The sequence below is a fragment of the Camelus dromedarius genome, chromosome 21 (assembly GCF_036321535.1).
Source record: "Camelus dromedarius isolate mCamDro1 chromosome 21, mCamDro1.pat, whole genome shotgun sequence".
In the NCBI taxonomy this organism is placed as follows: domain Eukaryota; kingdom Metazoa; phylum Chordata; class Mammalia; order Artiodactyla; family Camelidae; genus Camelus; species Camelus dromedarius.
This window is the reverse complement of record NC_087456.1, coordinates 26,691,680-26,708,507: the sequence shown is the minus strand read 5'-3', so window position 1 is coordinate 26,708,507 and position 16,828 is coordinate 26,691,680. Positions and strand designations below refer to the sequence as shown.

Genomic DNA, 16,828 nt, shown 5'->3' with positions numbered 1-16,828 from the left:
AAGGAGGGGTGGCGATGCTGTGAACCTAAGACCATCTGGAAGGGAGTGGAATGTTACAGGTCATAGGTAATCAGTGAAGGAAGGAGCAAACCTCAATGTTATGGTAAAGGTGGCGAGAACTAGTTTTTTGGCTAGGGTATAATCATGTTTTAAAGATGTTTACTTGGAACTACATGTGATACAAATTAGAAGGAGGAAAACCGGAAGGAAGAGAGACCAGGGAGGAGACTGATGTATAATCAAAATGTCAGGTTATGAGTAACACCAGGGCAGTGAGAGATGAACATTGGAAAGAAGGGGCTAATACGACAGATAGAGAAATACATAAGACTCAGACGTGTCTAGATGTGGAAAGAGTGGAGGGAGACAAAGCTAACACATAACAGTAAAATTTTAATTGAAGGATGAAAAACCACTTAGGCTCAATGCTTCCCTTAGCAAACATTAAGTCTCTTTTCTCTCGCTCTCCCTTCCCCAATTATTTTCCCTAACCAAACTGTAAGGTACCTGGTGACAAAAACTTATCTTACTTACTCTGTATTCCCTACCCTTCCCACAATGAAGGCATCAGAAGCCTTCATTACATATGTGTACAACTGAAACCAAGAAATCTATGGCTGAAAACACAATTAAGCAGGACATCAAGTTTCTGAGTCAGTATAACATATACTTATTTATTCATCCAACAGATGATATAAAATACTCCTTAAAAACATTTTCGTGGATCAGAAAATTAGAAGAATCTATCCAAGATATATGTAAATGAAAACAGAATGAGATGAAAGCTAATAACTAATTAGGTTTCAAGACTGTGTAGTTTTTTTTAAAGAAGTATTTCTAGATCACATATTTTAAAATCCATACAAATCTGAAAGACTTTAAAGAGATCAAGGTATATGCCAATAAATATTACTACAATTATACCGACCTAAAGATAAACCCTCCTGCAAGTTCAGAATGGTACTGACCTGGAACACTATAATGGTGAACTGTCTATAACCAATTTTCAGATCTAAATGTGAAATTCTAAGAGGAAGATGCTCTACTGTTAATGGTGGTTATCACTTCTTTCAATCATCAAACGTCTACTTTATTTCTCCATTAAGCACCGTTAAATGTTTTAGACAACTGTGATTTACCAATGAAAAAAAATTTACAAGCTTTATGGGCTCAAAATAGTTATAAATACCTGTTGGCATGAATCTCTGGTTGGTCAGAATCCTGCTGCCTGGATGACAGGCAACAAATATCTGGTTCACATTTGCTAACTATAGTGCAGGGAACTCTTTTTATTTATAAAACTTCTTTGTGAATTCTCCGTTGTTCAAATTGACCTTCAGTTGGAGGATTTGCAGGTGACTTCAATATGGAAAGCACTTGTTAAGTATTATTTGGAAGTGTTCCACCCATCATTGATTTTGAACTTTTCTCATATTAGATATCTGACATATATGAAGGCAAATTAGAAAACTGAGTTTTATAGACCATCAGAATAATTCTATCAGCAACATAAGAGGTAGAAAACCAGAGTGGGAGCTTAGAAGAAAGTGAAATGTTTGCAGCATTTTGGTTTCCCTGATTCTGATGAAAAAAAAAAAGAAAGAAAGAAGGAAAAATATTGGGAACTCTGTCAATGTCACCACAATTTTAAAGGGCAACAAGGAATGGAATCTAAAAGATAATACAACTGAATACATATACAAAACAGAAACAGACTCACAGACATAGCAAACAAGCTTACGGTTACTAAAAGGAGAGGCAGATGGGGAGGGATAAATTAGGAGTATGAGATTAACAGATACAAACTACTATACACAAAATAGGTAAGCAACAAGAATTTACTGTACAGCACAGGGAACTATATTCAATATCTTATAATAACCTATAATGATAAAGAATCTGAAAAAATATATATAATAACTGAATCACTCTGCTGTACACCTGAAACTAACACAGTACTGTAAATCTACTATACATCAATAAAAAAAAGAATCACAAAAGGATAATCAGCGTGATTCTACTTACATAAAGAACCATAGAGGAAAAGCCAACCTATTGTTTAGGAATACAGTGGCATGCCGAAATCTTTAATGTCCGAGGGTCGAGATACACAGAGGAATTACAATGTCTTATTTCTGAAGGTGGCTGATAAAGACTATGGGCATTTGATTTTCTGTTTTTCTGTAAACTATACATTTATACTACCTATTCTCCTATCTCTGTATGATATAGTTCTTAATAAAAATCATGCCACACATCAAAAAAAACCCAAAAAAACAAAAAAACAAATGCAACAATCAAGTGGGCCTTGAGTCTCCATTTATGGAGTCAGACAGTTACCAATCAGTAGTCTTAATTTCCAAAGAGAGTATTTAGAACATATTGCAAAGGTTTCTTAGGAGACAAAAAAGAAAACTTTTAAATGATAAGCATCATGATCTTTATAAGAAGTATTTTTTTTAAAAACCTCACATGTTTTGTAACCCAATGTTTTTAAGGAAGTTCATTAAGAAGCTCATAGATGATTTCCTCAAAAAAAAAACTAACCTTAAAATAAGCCATTTCTTTACTAATAAAGTGAATAACCTAAGAATTTGTATGCAAATACCAAAGTGAAAAAACGAGAAGAAGAAAGTATGGCATTTCAAGCATCTTTAAAAATGTATTAAAAAGCCTGGTTGCCCTGCACATTATTTAAGCCAGAAAAGCAGAATATTGTAATATTACAATGTTACATTTTAGTACATTATGATTTAATCTAAAGTAGAAAACTAAAACATTATATAAATATTTGGCACCTGCAAACTTTCTTTCAATTAAACAAAAAAATTCAAAAGCACCAGAAGTAATAATGTGCTTTATAAACAAAAGTGTCTTTCTTTTGCCATTTGCAGACCCACCTATAGTGACATTTAGAGCTGCAGTCAACCTGGTCAGGAATCAGGAGAGATGTCTAGGACATATTCCACCTCCTTGAATGAACAGGTATGAGTAATGCACACCCTTGTTTCTTTCCCAACATTATTAGTAACAGCAAAAAGAAAGGCATTACATGGACCAAGGCTGAATATTTTTCCAGCCTGCACATCATACAGTCTCCAATCACCTTCACATCCCGTAGTCTGCTGTTACATGACCCTGTTTAATTTTCTCCATGGCCATTTTTATTTACTCACCCTCCTTCTCCAATCAAGTTTATTTTTACTCACTAAAACAGAAGCTCCAGGGAACCCTGTCTGCCTTGTTCACAACTGGAACCCCTAAGGCCTAGGACGGTACCTAGCATATAGTAGGGGCTGAATAAGGATCTGCTGAATGAATGGATACTACCCAGAGCCAATCAGAATATCAGGTCCGGTAACAATAAAGGCTTCAGTCTACTGTGGATCCCACCTACTGGGGGAACAGGTAGAGAGCTTTAGGTTTGTGATACAGTTATATGCTCTATACAGCTGTCCACGTAATCTTTCAAAAGACAAATATGATTATCTTAACCCCTTCCCTGAGATTCCATCAGTTCACATGCATTCCCATGAACCACAAAGTCTGAAATGACCTAACTCGTGCCTACCTTGCCAACCAAGCCCTGTCTACAGCATACTCTACATAGGCATACCTTATACTTGACCAACACTGGATTCAGTTTCCCGAATATTCCATGCTGTTTCAAACTTAAACTTTGCCCATCCATGCTTTTCTTTCCGCCAACTCCACCCCCAATGAGTTAGTGAGCTCCAACTCATACTTGCGGTCCCAGCTAAAAGCTCTTCCTCCTGTGTGCAGTCTACTCAGAATTTTGCCAAGTTCCATTAGAATGTGGAGGGAGGGAACAAGAGAAATATAGAGGGTGCCATCATAGTTGAACTGAAGTAGAAATGTGACAGCTACTAGGCATGTTGTACAAGATTGGAGGGATAATGAGGAACTACAGAAGACAAGCAGGGAGAACAGGTCTAAAAGGAGAGCAAGGAAGCAGACCTGAACCGGACGATGTTAAGGATCAAGAAGAAGGTGTCACAAACTACCTGAGAAACCAAGAGAAGGATCAGAATGAAGAATGTGGGTCTAGCCATTAATCTGCTGGAAGCAGTAAAATGATTTAATGATCATTTTTATTATGGCACACACTTTGTGCTCACTATTCAAAACAGCAAAGAATGCTGCCAGGATTTCCAACACCATTTTGTAGGAAGGAAGGCTCTTTTTATGAGAAGAATTTATTTTTATTTATTAGCAACATGACAAAAGAATAAAAAAATGCAATCTGAGACTGCAGTAATTTTGGCTTGTCAAAGGAAAAAGAAAAGTGAAATGTAAAGTTGTAAACATTAACCTACGTTATAGGGCTATTCATTGCATTAAATGAATTGAAATATATAAATAGCACTGAGAAGTCTCTGGCACACAGTAAGCAACAACATAAGTGCTTCCTATTTTTACCAACATCCTCTTTGCCAGGTTCCAGATTTCTGAAGCATCACAAACCAAACAACAATATATGAAGTCAAGCCAATTCTAATACTAAGTTATGAGAGAAGCAAGCACATGGATTTTAAATATATGGGGAAAAAAGTATATGTGGTTAAATTTGGTAGTATTAAAATACCAAGAATGGACATACGTTCATGTGATTTTTCCTAAAGAATTTTTAAGACAAAGTATGGAGAAGAGAATAAGCATTTAAATACTCGTTGAATGAATAAATGAATACATTAAAGTATGTACATACTATTTAAATTTGTATATTTTATTCTACGTTTAATAAAGTATAATAACACTAAATATTGATATTAATATTGATACTATTTTAGTGAAACAGAATAAAAAAATCATTAGATTAATATTTTCAAATATTGATTATGGGTATTAAATTTATATGACACGAAATAAAAAGCTGTGAATAATTACATCAAAATAGAGAATTTTAAATCAAGCAAGAGACACTGTTAAAATGTCTTTTGTGAAAATATTTATTATGAATCTATTATGCAGTACTCTTCTATGATAACAAAAATCTACTCTATCTTAAAATGAATCTTAAGAAGAAATATCAGAATCTGGAGCTCTAGTTGACTTCGAGGTAAGATACAAACTAAATCATTAACATGCAGTAATGGATCAGAATATACGTGATATATATTTAGAATGTAAAAAATTCTAAATATATATTCTTTTTGTATTCTGCAAAGTATCCAAAAATGCTTTAAAGATACAAACAAATACCAATTCACAGAGATTATAATTAAGCATTTAGCTAGTGAATTCCATTGAGAAATACTAGATAACAAGTTGGCACATGGTAAAATTACAGTGGAGGACATATGCTAGGTATATTTTTAAAAATCACTTAAGGTGTGTTTTCTATTATAAAAGTTCTCCTTTATCTTAGACTAGGCTGAGAGAAAAGTTTATGCAAATCCCTCCGTTAAACCAAATACATTTAAAATGCCCCTCCTGTTGTAAAAGGCTGTAAGTCAGACTAGTATTCCTACTCCAGTATCCTGAGAAACAGTAAAACAACAGCTGAGTATGGTGTACAGAATAAATCGTTATGGTATCATCAATATGCCACTCACGAAAATTTGTCTACTATGACTTCACAAAAGGAGAAAAAATATAGTACTCCTTTTCTTTTACAGAATAAATTGACTCAAGATTCTGAACAGATATAAGCTACTGCACTGTTGAATATAAACAGTATGCTTACTTGTCCAGCGTGACAATTTAGATTAAGGATTGATGTTCACATTTTTTTCTGATATTTAAACCTGATAAACATATAAATAAAAAGTCAATGCAATCAGATTCATTTTCTTTGACAGAATAACCACCACCACTGTCCTTTTTCTCATTCCCACCATACAAAAAACTGGACTGAAACAATTACAAAATCTTAAGATAGAACCTTATAACCCTTGTGTACAATTCTTTATGTAATATTTGTGTTGGATTTCAAGTACTATCCTTTAAATGGAGCCATTTATTTCCTGATCTTTCAACAGACTATGCAATTTGAATGCTAATTTAGATAAATGTAATACTGTTGAGACCATCAGTTTTAAGAAAAAGAGGAAGATAACGATCTCTCACCTACAGAACACATGGATTAATCAGAATGCTTAGGGGTAGCATATCCTGGCTAACTTAAGGGCTATGCTTATATCAGGTTAATTGGATTCACTTTGCAAGTACAGTATCCCAAAACTGATTCTGGAATGGATCACTATTCTGAAGATCATTATTCTGAATTGTACTTGATGCACAAATTCTGGAAATACAGGAGATTCACACTGAAGTTCCTGGACAATGGCCCCAGTGTATTCTTTGGAATTAATTATTTGCTTAATTTTCCTAAAAGAGGAATATAAGAGGCTGGTTAGCTGGGCTCCAATAAACGAGTGCCTTATTCTAACAGGACAGCAGTAGGTAATTTCTCTCAACATTAAATTCTTAGAACTCTATCTGCATTCTCCCTTCATGTACATGGACAAAATTATTTCTAGGAACAAGATAGCTCTTTACCAAAACCTCCTAAATGGTCCCGGTCTTCCTACAAATAAATAGCTTAATGACTTGCAGGGAGAGTGTGGGGGTAAAGGAGAAGTGTTTAGAAAGACAGGTGTTTTAGTTTGCAAGTAAATTTTGAGATTTAATGCGATGGCCGTCAATCTAAAATTCATTCAAATTTATTCTTCACAGACCATATTAAAGACAAGGGCTAGCTCAAATATAAATGAGGTATAAAAGAAACATAAAAAGGCTGCAATCTAAAGCACTTTAAATATTAAATATAAAGGGATATTATATATAAAATATGAACAGATAAGTTTTAAAGTCAAAAATTCTGCACTTTGACCCCATAATACAAATGTTCTCCACATCATGAGCTTCTATGTTTAATATATTTAATAATAAGTATGACTATCATTTAATATACTCTATGTGTCACAGTGGGTGCTGGGACCATTATGTAAACATAATCACATTTAATCCTGACAACACTTCAGCAAAGTAATTATTGTCTCTATTTAACAGAAAGAGAAAATGATGTTCAAACTGTAATTACAAGTAAAAACAATCAGAGTAGGGATTCATCAACATCTGATTTCAAAATCTGTGAATTTTCTACACTCTGCTCTTCTACAAACTAGAGTCAATCCTCACTCCTATTTGTGGGTCCTACATATGCAAATGTGCATGCTCACTAAAATTTATTTGCAATCTCCAAACCATTACTCTTAGTGCTTTCACGGTCACTCGTGGACGGGGGTAAAGCAGTGAAAAACCTGAGTCACTCGAGGCACACGTGCATTCTCCACCGGGGTTAAATAAGGGAACACTCGCTTTCTTGTCTCAGCCCTAGTACTGTAAACAAGTGTCCTTGTTGTGGTTTATTTAGTGCCACATTTTCCACCTTTTTGTGCTTACTGTTTTGTCTTAAATGTTCCCCAAGCATAACTGCAGTGCAGTGCTTGAGTGTTCCCAAGCATAAGAAGGCTGCGATGTGCGTTATGGAGAAAATACATGCATTAGATAAGCTTTGTTCAGGCATGAGTTATAAGGCTGTTGGTCATGAGTTCAATGTTAATGGATCAACAATATACATTAAATAAAGTGATTTGAAATATAAATATACATAAAACTAGGTTATGTGCTGATCGACTGATGAAAATGCTGTGACCAGAGGCTCACAGGAACCTAACCCTGCATTTCCCTTAGGAGCAATGGTTCAGTATTTGTTAATTCACTGCTCCCACCCACTTTATAGAACATAACCATGGCAATTAATGAAAAACCTGATTGAAAAAATTTCCGCCCAAATGTTTACATTAATATTTCAGTAGAAGATTCTCCTTCTGTCATTGCCTTCAGAGATCATTATCACACTTGTATAGTCATCACCTACCTGCTTCAGAAAAAGAAACACTTTGCTGCCTTTCTGTTTAATCAGTTGCAGCTAACACGTGTCTGACTCTGCTCAGAAAACCGATCTCTCTTAAAAGCAAACTGGCTTTCTGATGTGAAAGTCTTATGGAAATAAAATTCACTTCTTATTACTGGAGATCATAGTTATTGTTCAAAGATGATAGTTCTGTGAGATCATGATTTTTAAGACTAGATTGTTACATGCAATATGGACAGGTTGAGCAACAACAACAAAAAGCTTAGCACAGGAATTTAAAGATATCAGCACAAATTGGAACTCTTACCTTTCTTGCCCAAGTCAGATATTTTATTGAAAAAAAAAAAAAAAAAGATTACAGTACTTAAAAATCCAAACAAGGACAATTCAGGATTGAAAGAAAGGAAACCTGAAGGAACCCATTGTCTTCACTAAAACTGTAAATACAAAAAAGGTGGACCAGGAAAACAGTTTATGGCCTAATGCACTAGTTCCATGATAAACACACATATATAGTATATCTCCATCAAGTGAAACTTAATCACCTTTTTTACAATTTAGAGAGGGAAGGCAGCTTTTACTATGGTTAAGCCATGTATCATCAAGACCATGAAGCTAGCCTATCAGTTGTAATAGCTTCTATAAAATACCACAGTGAGACTGCAATAAGCCTAGAAAATGGGCTACAAATCCCAGCTATGCTCAAGCAAGCAGTGAACCAAAAATAAAAACAGGTAAAACTGAACCAAGAACTAGATAGCATTCATCTAGATTCATGATTGGTAAGGCAAAGTTCATAGGCCAAGGTTTTAAAGTGACTTATTCAGATCTAAAAGACAGTCATTATACAAAATAAAAGCATTTATGTAATTCAGGAAAAAAAAATCATGACTTTTCACTTCAAAGGACATAGCACAAAAAAGCTTACTTACAATTACCAAGTACTACATTATTGTACCTCTAAAATATCACTTTAAATATGCAAAGGTAAAGAGACTCAAAGTTGCACTTTATCACTTTTAATCTCTCCAGTTTAGACAAGCAATCTAAAAGATGTCACACGTTCCTGCTTAATACATTTGCTGAAATCTTTCAGACTGTAACAACTTTAGGTAAAGAAAATGTCAACTTTAAGTTTCTTTCCCAATCATCATATTTAAATTAGCCATAAAATGCTGAATTAACAATCCATACAATAATATAAAAATACACATATTTAATAATCACAATTTTCATTGACTATTGGACTTAAAATATGAATAAAAATATGAATCATTTAAATATAACCATTTTGAAGAACTCAAATGGCCTGAATGTAATCTAGTGTCTAAATTATACCATCAATAGGAATTTACATTTTCCCTTCTGTTTGGTGAAAATGAGCTCATGCAAGTATTTTTGACACTCACAGTGACACACAGATCTGTCATTCTAAGGATTTGCAAGAAGCTCTCACTTTTAAACAAGACAATATGATTCAGAGTCATACAGTATTTGTTGAAATACCAGCTTTCACATGATTTCAATATGCTATAAGCCAAAATGATCATTTTGATTGGTTTCAGGTATCAGACAAAGAAGATAATTTAAAAGGTAAGAGTAAATGATTCCACTAGCACAGACTAGTTATCACTGTGACTAGCTTAAAATTAGGATGATGTTTTTTCCAAGTACAATAAAAACTATACTACAAAATACAATAGGTTTGCAATACAGAGCAGGTTATCCAAGTAGAAAGCAAACTTGAACAAAATACAAACTCTTAGCAGACTAACAACCTTACCTACTACTCATCTTAGCCCTTGTTAAAATACCCTGAGTAAAATGCAAATATTTAAATAATGCTGGCTATGTAAGATTTCTCTAAAAATGAACCATAAATGTCAATGCATCATGTTTTTTATTTACAACAGTCAGATATGTAAAAGTGAGCTCTTTAACCAGTCACAATATAAACATTTAGGAATACTTATGTGAGATCTGGAAGCTTTTAATTTTCTAGCTTTTGTTAGCATTTTGGCAAAGCAAGTGATACATAAATGGTTTCAATGTAAAAAAAAAATCATAAAAGAGAAAAATATAAAAATTTACAGTAGTTTCTACCCACCCTGGGCCAACCTAGGTCCCTAGAAAGCCTCCCCAACCAGGTTCACTTCTGACTAAAGGAAGAATGCCAGTCCTCCAGCAAAAACAGCCCCATCTTTTCATCAAAGAGGCTCTCACTGCAGTGATATTCCTCCAGGGGAAGAGGACAGGAGCCAGGTTCCCTCGAATGTCATTCCCCAGATGTTCAAAACGTAACTAATTTATTAGCATTAGAAGATTTGGTTTATAGGGGAATCTCACTGGTCCAGTTTGTAGCCTACAAAAAAATGGATTATTTTTGAGTATAACATTAGAATATAAATAAAGGATGAGGATGTGGCTTTTTATTCCATAGAAATGGATATATTTCCAAACATGACAATTAAACAAAAAAAGCATGCCTACCATTGAAGCTGGGGTCCCTCCAGATTTTTTAATATTCTTGGAAGGTATTCCATGAAGGCGACTGAGTCTAGCTTGGAAACCTGGAAAATCAAAGGCCTCAATTTAAGGAGAGTCAATGATCACTGGAGCGTAGAATAAGATCCTAGCACATCAGAATTTACTGTAGAGCACAGGGAGCTATATTCAACATCTTGTAGTAACCTATAATGAAAAAGAATATGAAAAGGAATCTATGTATAACATATATGACTGAAACATTATGCTGTACACCAGAAATTGGCACAACATTGTAAACTGACTACACTTCAATTAAAAAAAAAAAAAGTCAGTTGGAGGGGGCACATCTTGAACAGTAGTGGAGAAAAGGCAAAACTCACACTTAAAAGATCTGAAGCAATGCCTATGAGGGTTAATGGAGCCAGCACACAACTGTCAATTATTTAAACACTGAGGTATTAATCAGGGCTTTTCTTTCCTCCCAATTTATTTTTCTGTCATTTCAACATTTTCACCACGGGCCTAGCAAGAAAGCAAGACAATCTTTCCAATAATTTGAAAGCATGGTAAGTGCGGTAGTTGAAATACTGGTCAACATGTTTTTACAGCATCTTGCATCAAGAGTCTTTCATTCCCATGCAGGGCATCCTTTTTCAATGGCTATTCCTAGACTGACCACAAGTGCCAGCCAGCTAGGCAGTGCTACTGACCTCTTCTTCCCGGATGTGACATGAGGGGGAAAGAACCAGTTAAGATACTTTCAAAGACAGGATCTGCTAGATTTGTGTCTAGCTCGGTAGGATCTTCCTTCTCCCACCAGGGAATGACTCCAGTGATGCCACACGCTCCCCCGGATTCCTTCTCGTAAAACCAGTCACTCTGCTCATCGTCACCTGTGCAAATACAAGAAATCCCCCAAAGATTCAGTTTCATCATCCAAATAAACACAGTTGTCAGATTCAGATTTAAAAAACACAAGACAGCAATTAAATCTGAATTTCGGACAAATGACTCATTTTTAATATAAATATATAGTACTTGTACAAAATTTTCAGTATATGTCCAGATACTAAATGGGACATACTTATACTAAAAATAATTTACTTATCTAAAATTCAAATTTAACTGAAGATCCTGTATTTTATCTGGTAATCATCTATATCATCGCCAAAGAAAACTTTTTACTCTACGCCACAGTTTCACTTAAGACGTGTTTTTTTTTAACACTATAACAAGAACTGCTATCAACAAAAACATAAAATGTTATGTTTCAGAACCAATTTAAAAACGTGAAGAACAATAATAAACTGGTTAATCCTTTGGTAAAACCCATAGGGAAATCCATTTAAGTTACTACCCTTTCCACATTAAGGAAAAACAAGCCTTAATCTCCTGCCAGGAATTAAAAGGTATAAAATTGTAGAACCCATTCTTTGCAGCCAATAATGGTATATAATTAGCTTAATTTCATGATTTGTATGGAGTGTAAAAGGGGAAACAATGGTGAACAGATGTGACTAAATGAAATTAATCCGATTAAGTTCATTAAGAAATAGTTGTGAAAAACTTGATTTTAAATGAAAAGTGACATCACAGAGTTTAAAGAGAGACTATGCTGGACTACTACAAGCAAGGAATTTTTAAAAAGGAATTCTATTTGTAGTAAGTTTGACTTTGGGAATACCCATGAGTGCAACGGAGTAACAATCAATTTAAAATTCAGTTTGAAATACGCCCTTGGTGTGAATCAACAGTATTTTGTATTTTTTTTAAAAAAGTAATAATAAAGAGATGTATAAAGAGACAAAAATACCAGAGAAATCAGACTGTTTTGAAAAATAAAAGACAAATCACATTTTAAATATGATCTGAGATTTACTAAAATCTTCATGATTCTTAGAAAAACTACTAATTCTGGTTTCCAAGAGGATCATCACAACTGCCATAACTTTTTGCCTTTACAGAAGGTTTTTGATTTCCAAAATCTCTTATTACAAATGTTTTAAAATGCAAACTGAAAGAAATCTTTGAAATTCAACTGAAAATGATTTTATGGAAAAGAGCTGTATTTCAAATTATGAGGGCATGAAAAATTTAAAGCATTTGGAAAACCAAAGTTAGCAGTTTATTTCAATTGAGGAATTAATAAAAATTATTATTTTTTTTAAAAAATAAGCACAATTCAAAGCAAATATATATTAGCACTTTTATTGAGAGTTATATTAAAATTCACACATCAGATATAAGCATAAGAAAAGGCAGGGAGTCACCTGAAACAGTCTATTCAAGATCTCAACTCCAACTGAGACAACACTATCACAGAAAAATGTTTTGATGTGATATACAACTTTATTTTTAATAGGGAAATCAAATAGCTAAAGATTAAGACTGGGCTCTGAAGTCAGACCAATTAGAATTCTAGTGTTTTGTAACACTGGGGAAGTTACTTCAAATTTTTTAGCCCAGGTTTCATCATCTGACAAAAAAAAAAAAAAAAAAAGTGAGGGAGGGGGGATCTCCTAGAGTTGTTTTAAGAATAATGTAAGACGGGGGCAGGATATAGTTCAGTGGTAGAGTGCATGCTCAGCATGCATGAGGCCCTAGGTTCAATCCCCAGTGCCTCTATCAAATAAATAACCCAATTACATTTTCCCCCAAAAAAACTTAAGAAAAAAAGAGAATAATACAAGAACTAAAAGTAAATTAAATGTAAAAAAACCACTTAGGAACGTGAAACATAAAAGGCTCACAATAAATGCTAACAGGTTATTCTAAGCCATTCAGTGTTTCTCAAAGGCTTATCGAAAAGTTATTTTTAAAAGAAGTTTTTTCACTTCATTTTATTACCAAATTCAGCATTTACAATATAACTTTAGATAGACACAGGTATTTTAAGAATTTAAGTATATTATCAAGTTAGGCATGCTTACTCTTAGCCCCAAGGTGCTAATATATTTCAGCAAAATCTCTTGACTTTAAGAAGTCTATGGTCTTTAAAAGAGTCATGTACCTATTTATCTGGGGCAAATGGCTTATGGGTAAACAAAAAGGAATGATAATTTAATTTACTTTACTCATATTGCCTAGAGGAAGAATAGACTAAGGAAAAAACTGTGGGGCAGCTACTATCTTGTCCTTTTTTCATAATATCATTAAACTATTTATAATTAAAAAAAAAATCTGGATTTTTTTTCCCTTAGAAATTACTGCTTTCCTCTAAAGAGCTCAAGAAAGAAAGATAACACTTGTGGTAAGTATTTGTATGTTGCCTCCTACACCCTTATTAAGGTTTTCATATTTTATATTGGAACAGGTAGTTTCAAAATAATGCCATGTTAAAGTGTGAAAAGCTTCAGGAAAGTTCAAAGACAGAAAAGATGTAAGTTGTAAGTCATCACTGTTTAATAGTATACAATTCTGAATTCATGAAAATGGTCTAATGACTTACAAACTGGATAGGATGAATAAATGTCACAGCTGAATAAAAATGACAAATGACTTGCAAATCCACCTTTATTAATGCTTAAACAGAATTAAATACATTAGGAATCAGGTGGAGAATAAGAACCAGGGTCTTGTGAACTTGCTAAAAGAGACAAAAATGGAAAAGACGGAGGTATGTAAAGCTTTCTCAAGGAAGATAATCCTTCCTTAACATTATTAGCTTCACAGACTAGCTTTCAGAGATAATCAATTACATTAGGTTAGAAGACAGGAACTAAACCCGTCCACCAAGTGGTGTGTGTAAGGCAAATGGATTGCAGTCCTCAACTTAGGAAATAACTAACATTGAGCACAACTTCAAAATGAAGGAGTTTTTCCCAAAGAAATTTAAAAAACAGCATTTCAGTACCTTGTCTTCCCTCATCATTGGTAAACAAACCAGCATCAGTGCTGCTGAGACTGCTGGAATCACTGTAATAGGGAAAAGAAAAAACCAGATCAAAAGAACAATTGATCTCTCAGTCGTACAATTTTAAAGAGACATGGCAGCTCTGAGATGGAACTTAAGCCTGACAAAGATCTGAAAGAAAATAAGATGATTTTTTTTAATCAAACTGCAAATATCCTGGTTCCATTAACTACAGAGCGTATTATTTTTGGCACATAAAACCCACAGGAATCTAATGGGACTCTGACAGCAAGCCAGATGTGACTGCAACGAGGTGCTGACACAATTGATGCATTTTATTATCTGCCTTCATCAAATGCTTTCTGCTCCTTTCTTATTCCATGCAATTCAGCTTGAGCCCTGAACACCACTGCTCAATAAAATAGGGAAAGTCTCAATCAAAAGCAGTCTCAGCCTTTCTTCAGCACATGGAATAAGAAGGGGCGGGGATGGCATCACTTTTCATAACCACAAATATTCGGGAAAAGACATTACTTAAGAATACACATTCATAACAACTCTATCACTTGGCAAGGAAGAAAAAAGTTTACAATGGTAACAATTCATTAATTCAAAGTTAAGGTCCCTCTGAGCAAAAAATGAATATTGCCAATATTAAGGAGGAGGTATACCAAAAAAAAAAAACCACACAAAAAAACAAACAGGTTCTCATGACTTCCACAGAAGTTCAAGAATGTGATATAGAGTCAAATTTAATACAGAAATGAAAACAGAATGGTAAATATTCGACTGACATGACTAAACTGTCACCGTTAGTTTGATGAGAAGCAATGCTTCTATGAGAATCTAATTAGTTAAAAAAAAAACAAAACAGGAGAACAAGGTCAGTTAATAAGAGGTTTGGTCTCTAAAATATATTGAGTGATGTTCTTAACAACTCCCATATACTGTCTTTTTACTGTAATTCTTAATTCTAACCAATCAGGAAATTGCCCCAGGTTATTTTTAAATTATAATACTTTTCCATTAACAGGGAGAACTCTGTAATCTTATTAAAATAAAAAAGCATCCTAATCTGTTTTAAAATATTTCAATTTAAAGTTTAGGATTCAAACTATAGATGAAATTCTAAATCCACATACCTTTCCTGAGTTTAAAATATCACTTCAGTTTTTGTTTGATTTTTTAAAAATAAATATAAACAAAAATAATTTAAGTGGCACATTTTCCCAATGAATTCTGAATTAGTACCTTTTTCTTTAACTTTCTTCAAACGAAATGAATATATAAAAGTCCCTGTACTGCACAAGTGTTAATAAACACTTTTCTAAGAGCACCACATCCATATGTATTTTCTTGTTTACAAACACATATGCTCTTCCATGCACAGTGATGTCAGAGTTTTAAAAAAACACTGCAGAAACTTTCTCTGTCTGCTATTTAGCTGTCCAAACCACTATGGATTTTTATTTTTATCCTGTGACTGAGGAGTGATTTCCTGACTGTGCCCATCAACACAATTCTAATAAAGGGCCTTATACATATCTTGGTTTACATTCTTTTTCTGAAAACCTCAAGGCAAAATTATTTAAAATTCATACTTTTGTCACATTTTAGAAAGGTACATTCTAAAATGCCTAAGAGGGATCTAGGGAAGCACTTCAAAATCAAACATTTTAATATTTTTTTCAATTAAATGAATGACCCTCCACATTAAATACAGGTCAGTTTAGGTCTGGCCACAAATTAATTAGTTTTTCACAGCTTTCAGAAAACAGATTTGCAGATAAAGGATTGTGAATCTATGTGCCTTTTTTTTTTTTTTTTGGTATGATGATCTTCAAATCTGAGTTCAGATTTGCCTCCTCTAGTCTATTTCACATACAGTCAGGTTCATCTTTTCAAAACATAACTTGTTGACTAAAAAATGGTATCCTGGATGGGATCTTAGATAGAATAAGGACATTAAATAAAAACAAAGGAAATTCTAATAAAGTATTGATTTTTGTTAATGTGTCAACACTGGCTTGTTAATTCTGACAACTGTACCATCGTAATGGATGATATTAACCACAGGAGAAACTGGGTGCAGGATGTATGGGAGCAGCCTACAGAAACTCTGCATTATCTTCGAAATCTTTCTGTAAGTCAGAAACTATTCGAAAAGAAAGTTTATCAAATATACAGGTGCGTGTGTGTATGTGTGTATAAATAAGTCTTCTATTAAAAAATCTACATTTATTTCACATTTGTTGGATTAAATTTAGATTTCAAAGCTTTCTATGGATGGGTCCCACCTAAGTTCTGGCCATCCCCATCTCTTGTCCTTCTGTTTATATTCTTCCTTCAAGTGGTAATCCATCTCCTCTCTGTTTTCTCTCTACCTGCCACTCTTCTTAACAATGTAAGAAAATCAGAATTCCCTCCCTAAGACCAGCTCTTCGTCCTTAACGATCCTTGTCCTACTTTGAGATATTTCTACATGTGCTTTAAACAACATGCTTCTTTATTTACATTTCATCTAATTGACATCTAGCTAGTTGCTCCAAGTCTATCATGTAGTAGTTAGTGTGTTCAATAAATCA

At 33.8% G+C, this 16,828-nt stretch overlaps 1 protein-coding gene across 4 annotated transcripts in view; it reads right to left on the bottom strand.

Annotated features, from left to right (window-relative positions):
• GPATCH2 (G-patch domain containing 2) overlaps positions 1-16,828 on the bottom strand; it is a 137,446-nt gene that overhangs the window by 107,726 nt on the left and 12,892 nt on the right. For 3 of the 4 annotated variants that reach the window (XM_064477284.1, XM_010993064.3, XM_064477285.1), the window contains exons 3-5: positions 14,244-14,305; positions 11,101-11,283; positions 10,394-10,473 (exon numbers count right to left, since the gene is read on the bottom strand). In XM_064477284.1, the coding sequence (XP_064333354.1) occupies positions 10,394-10,473; positions 11,101-11,283; positions 14,244-14,305 (325 nt within the window). Of the gene's footprint in view, positions 1-8,211; positions 10,266-10,393; positions 10,474-11,100; positions 11,284-14,243; positions 14,306-16,828 lie in introns of those variants that run through there. The other variant, XM_010993082.3, reaches the window with a different exon arrangement.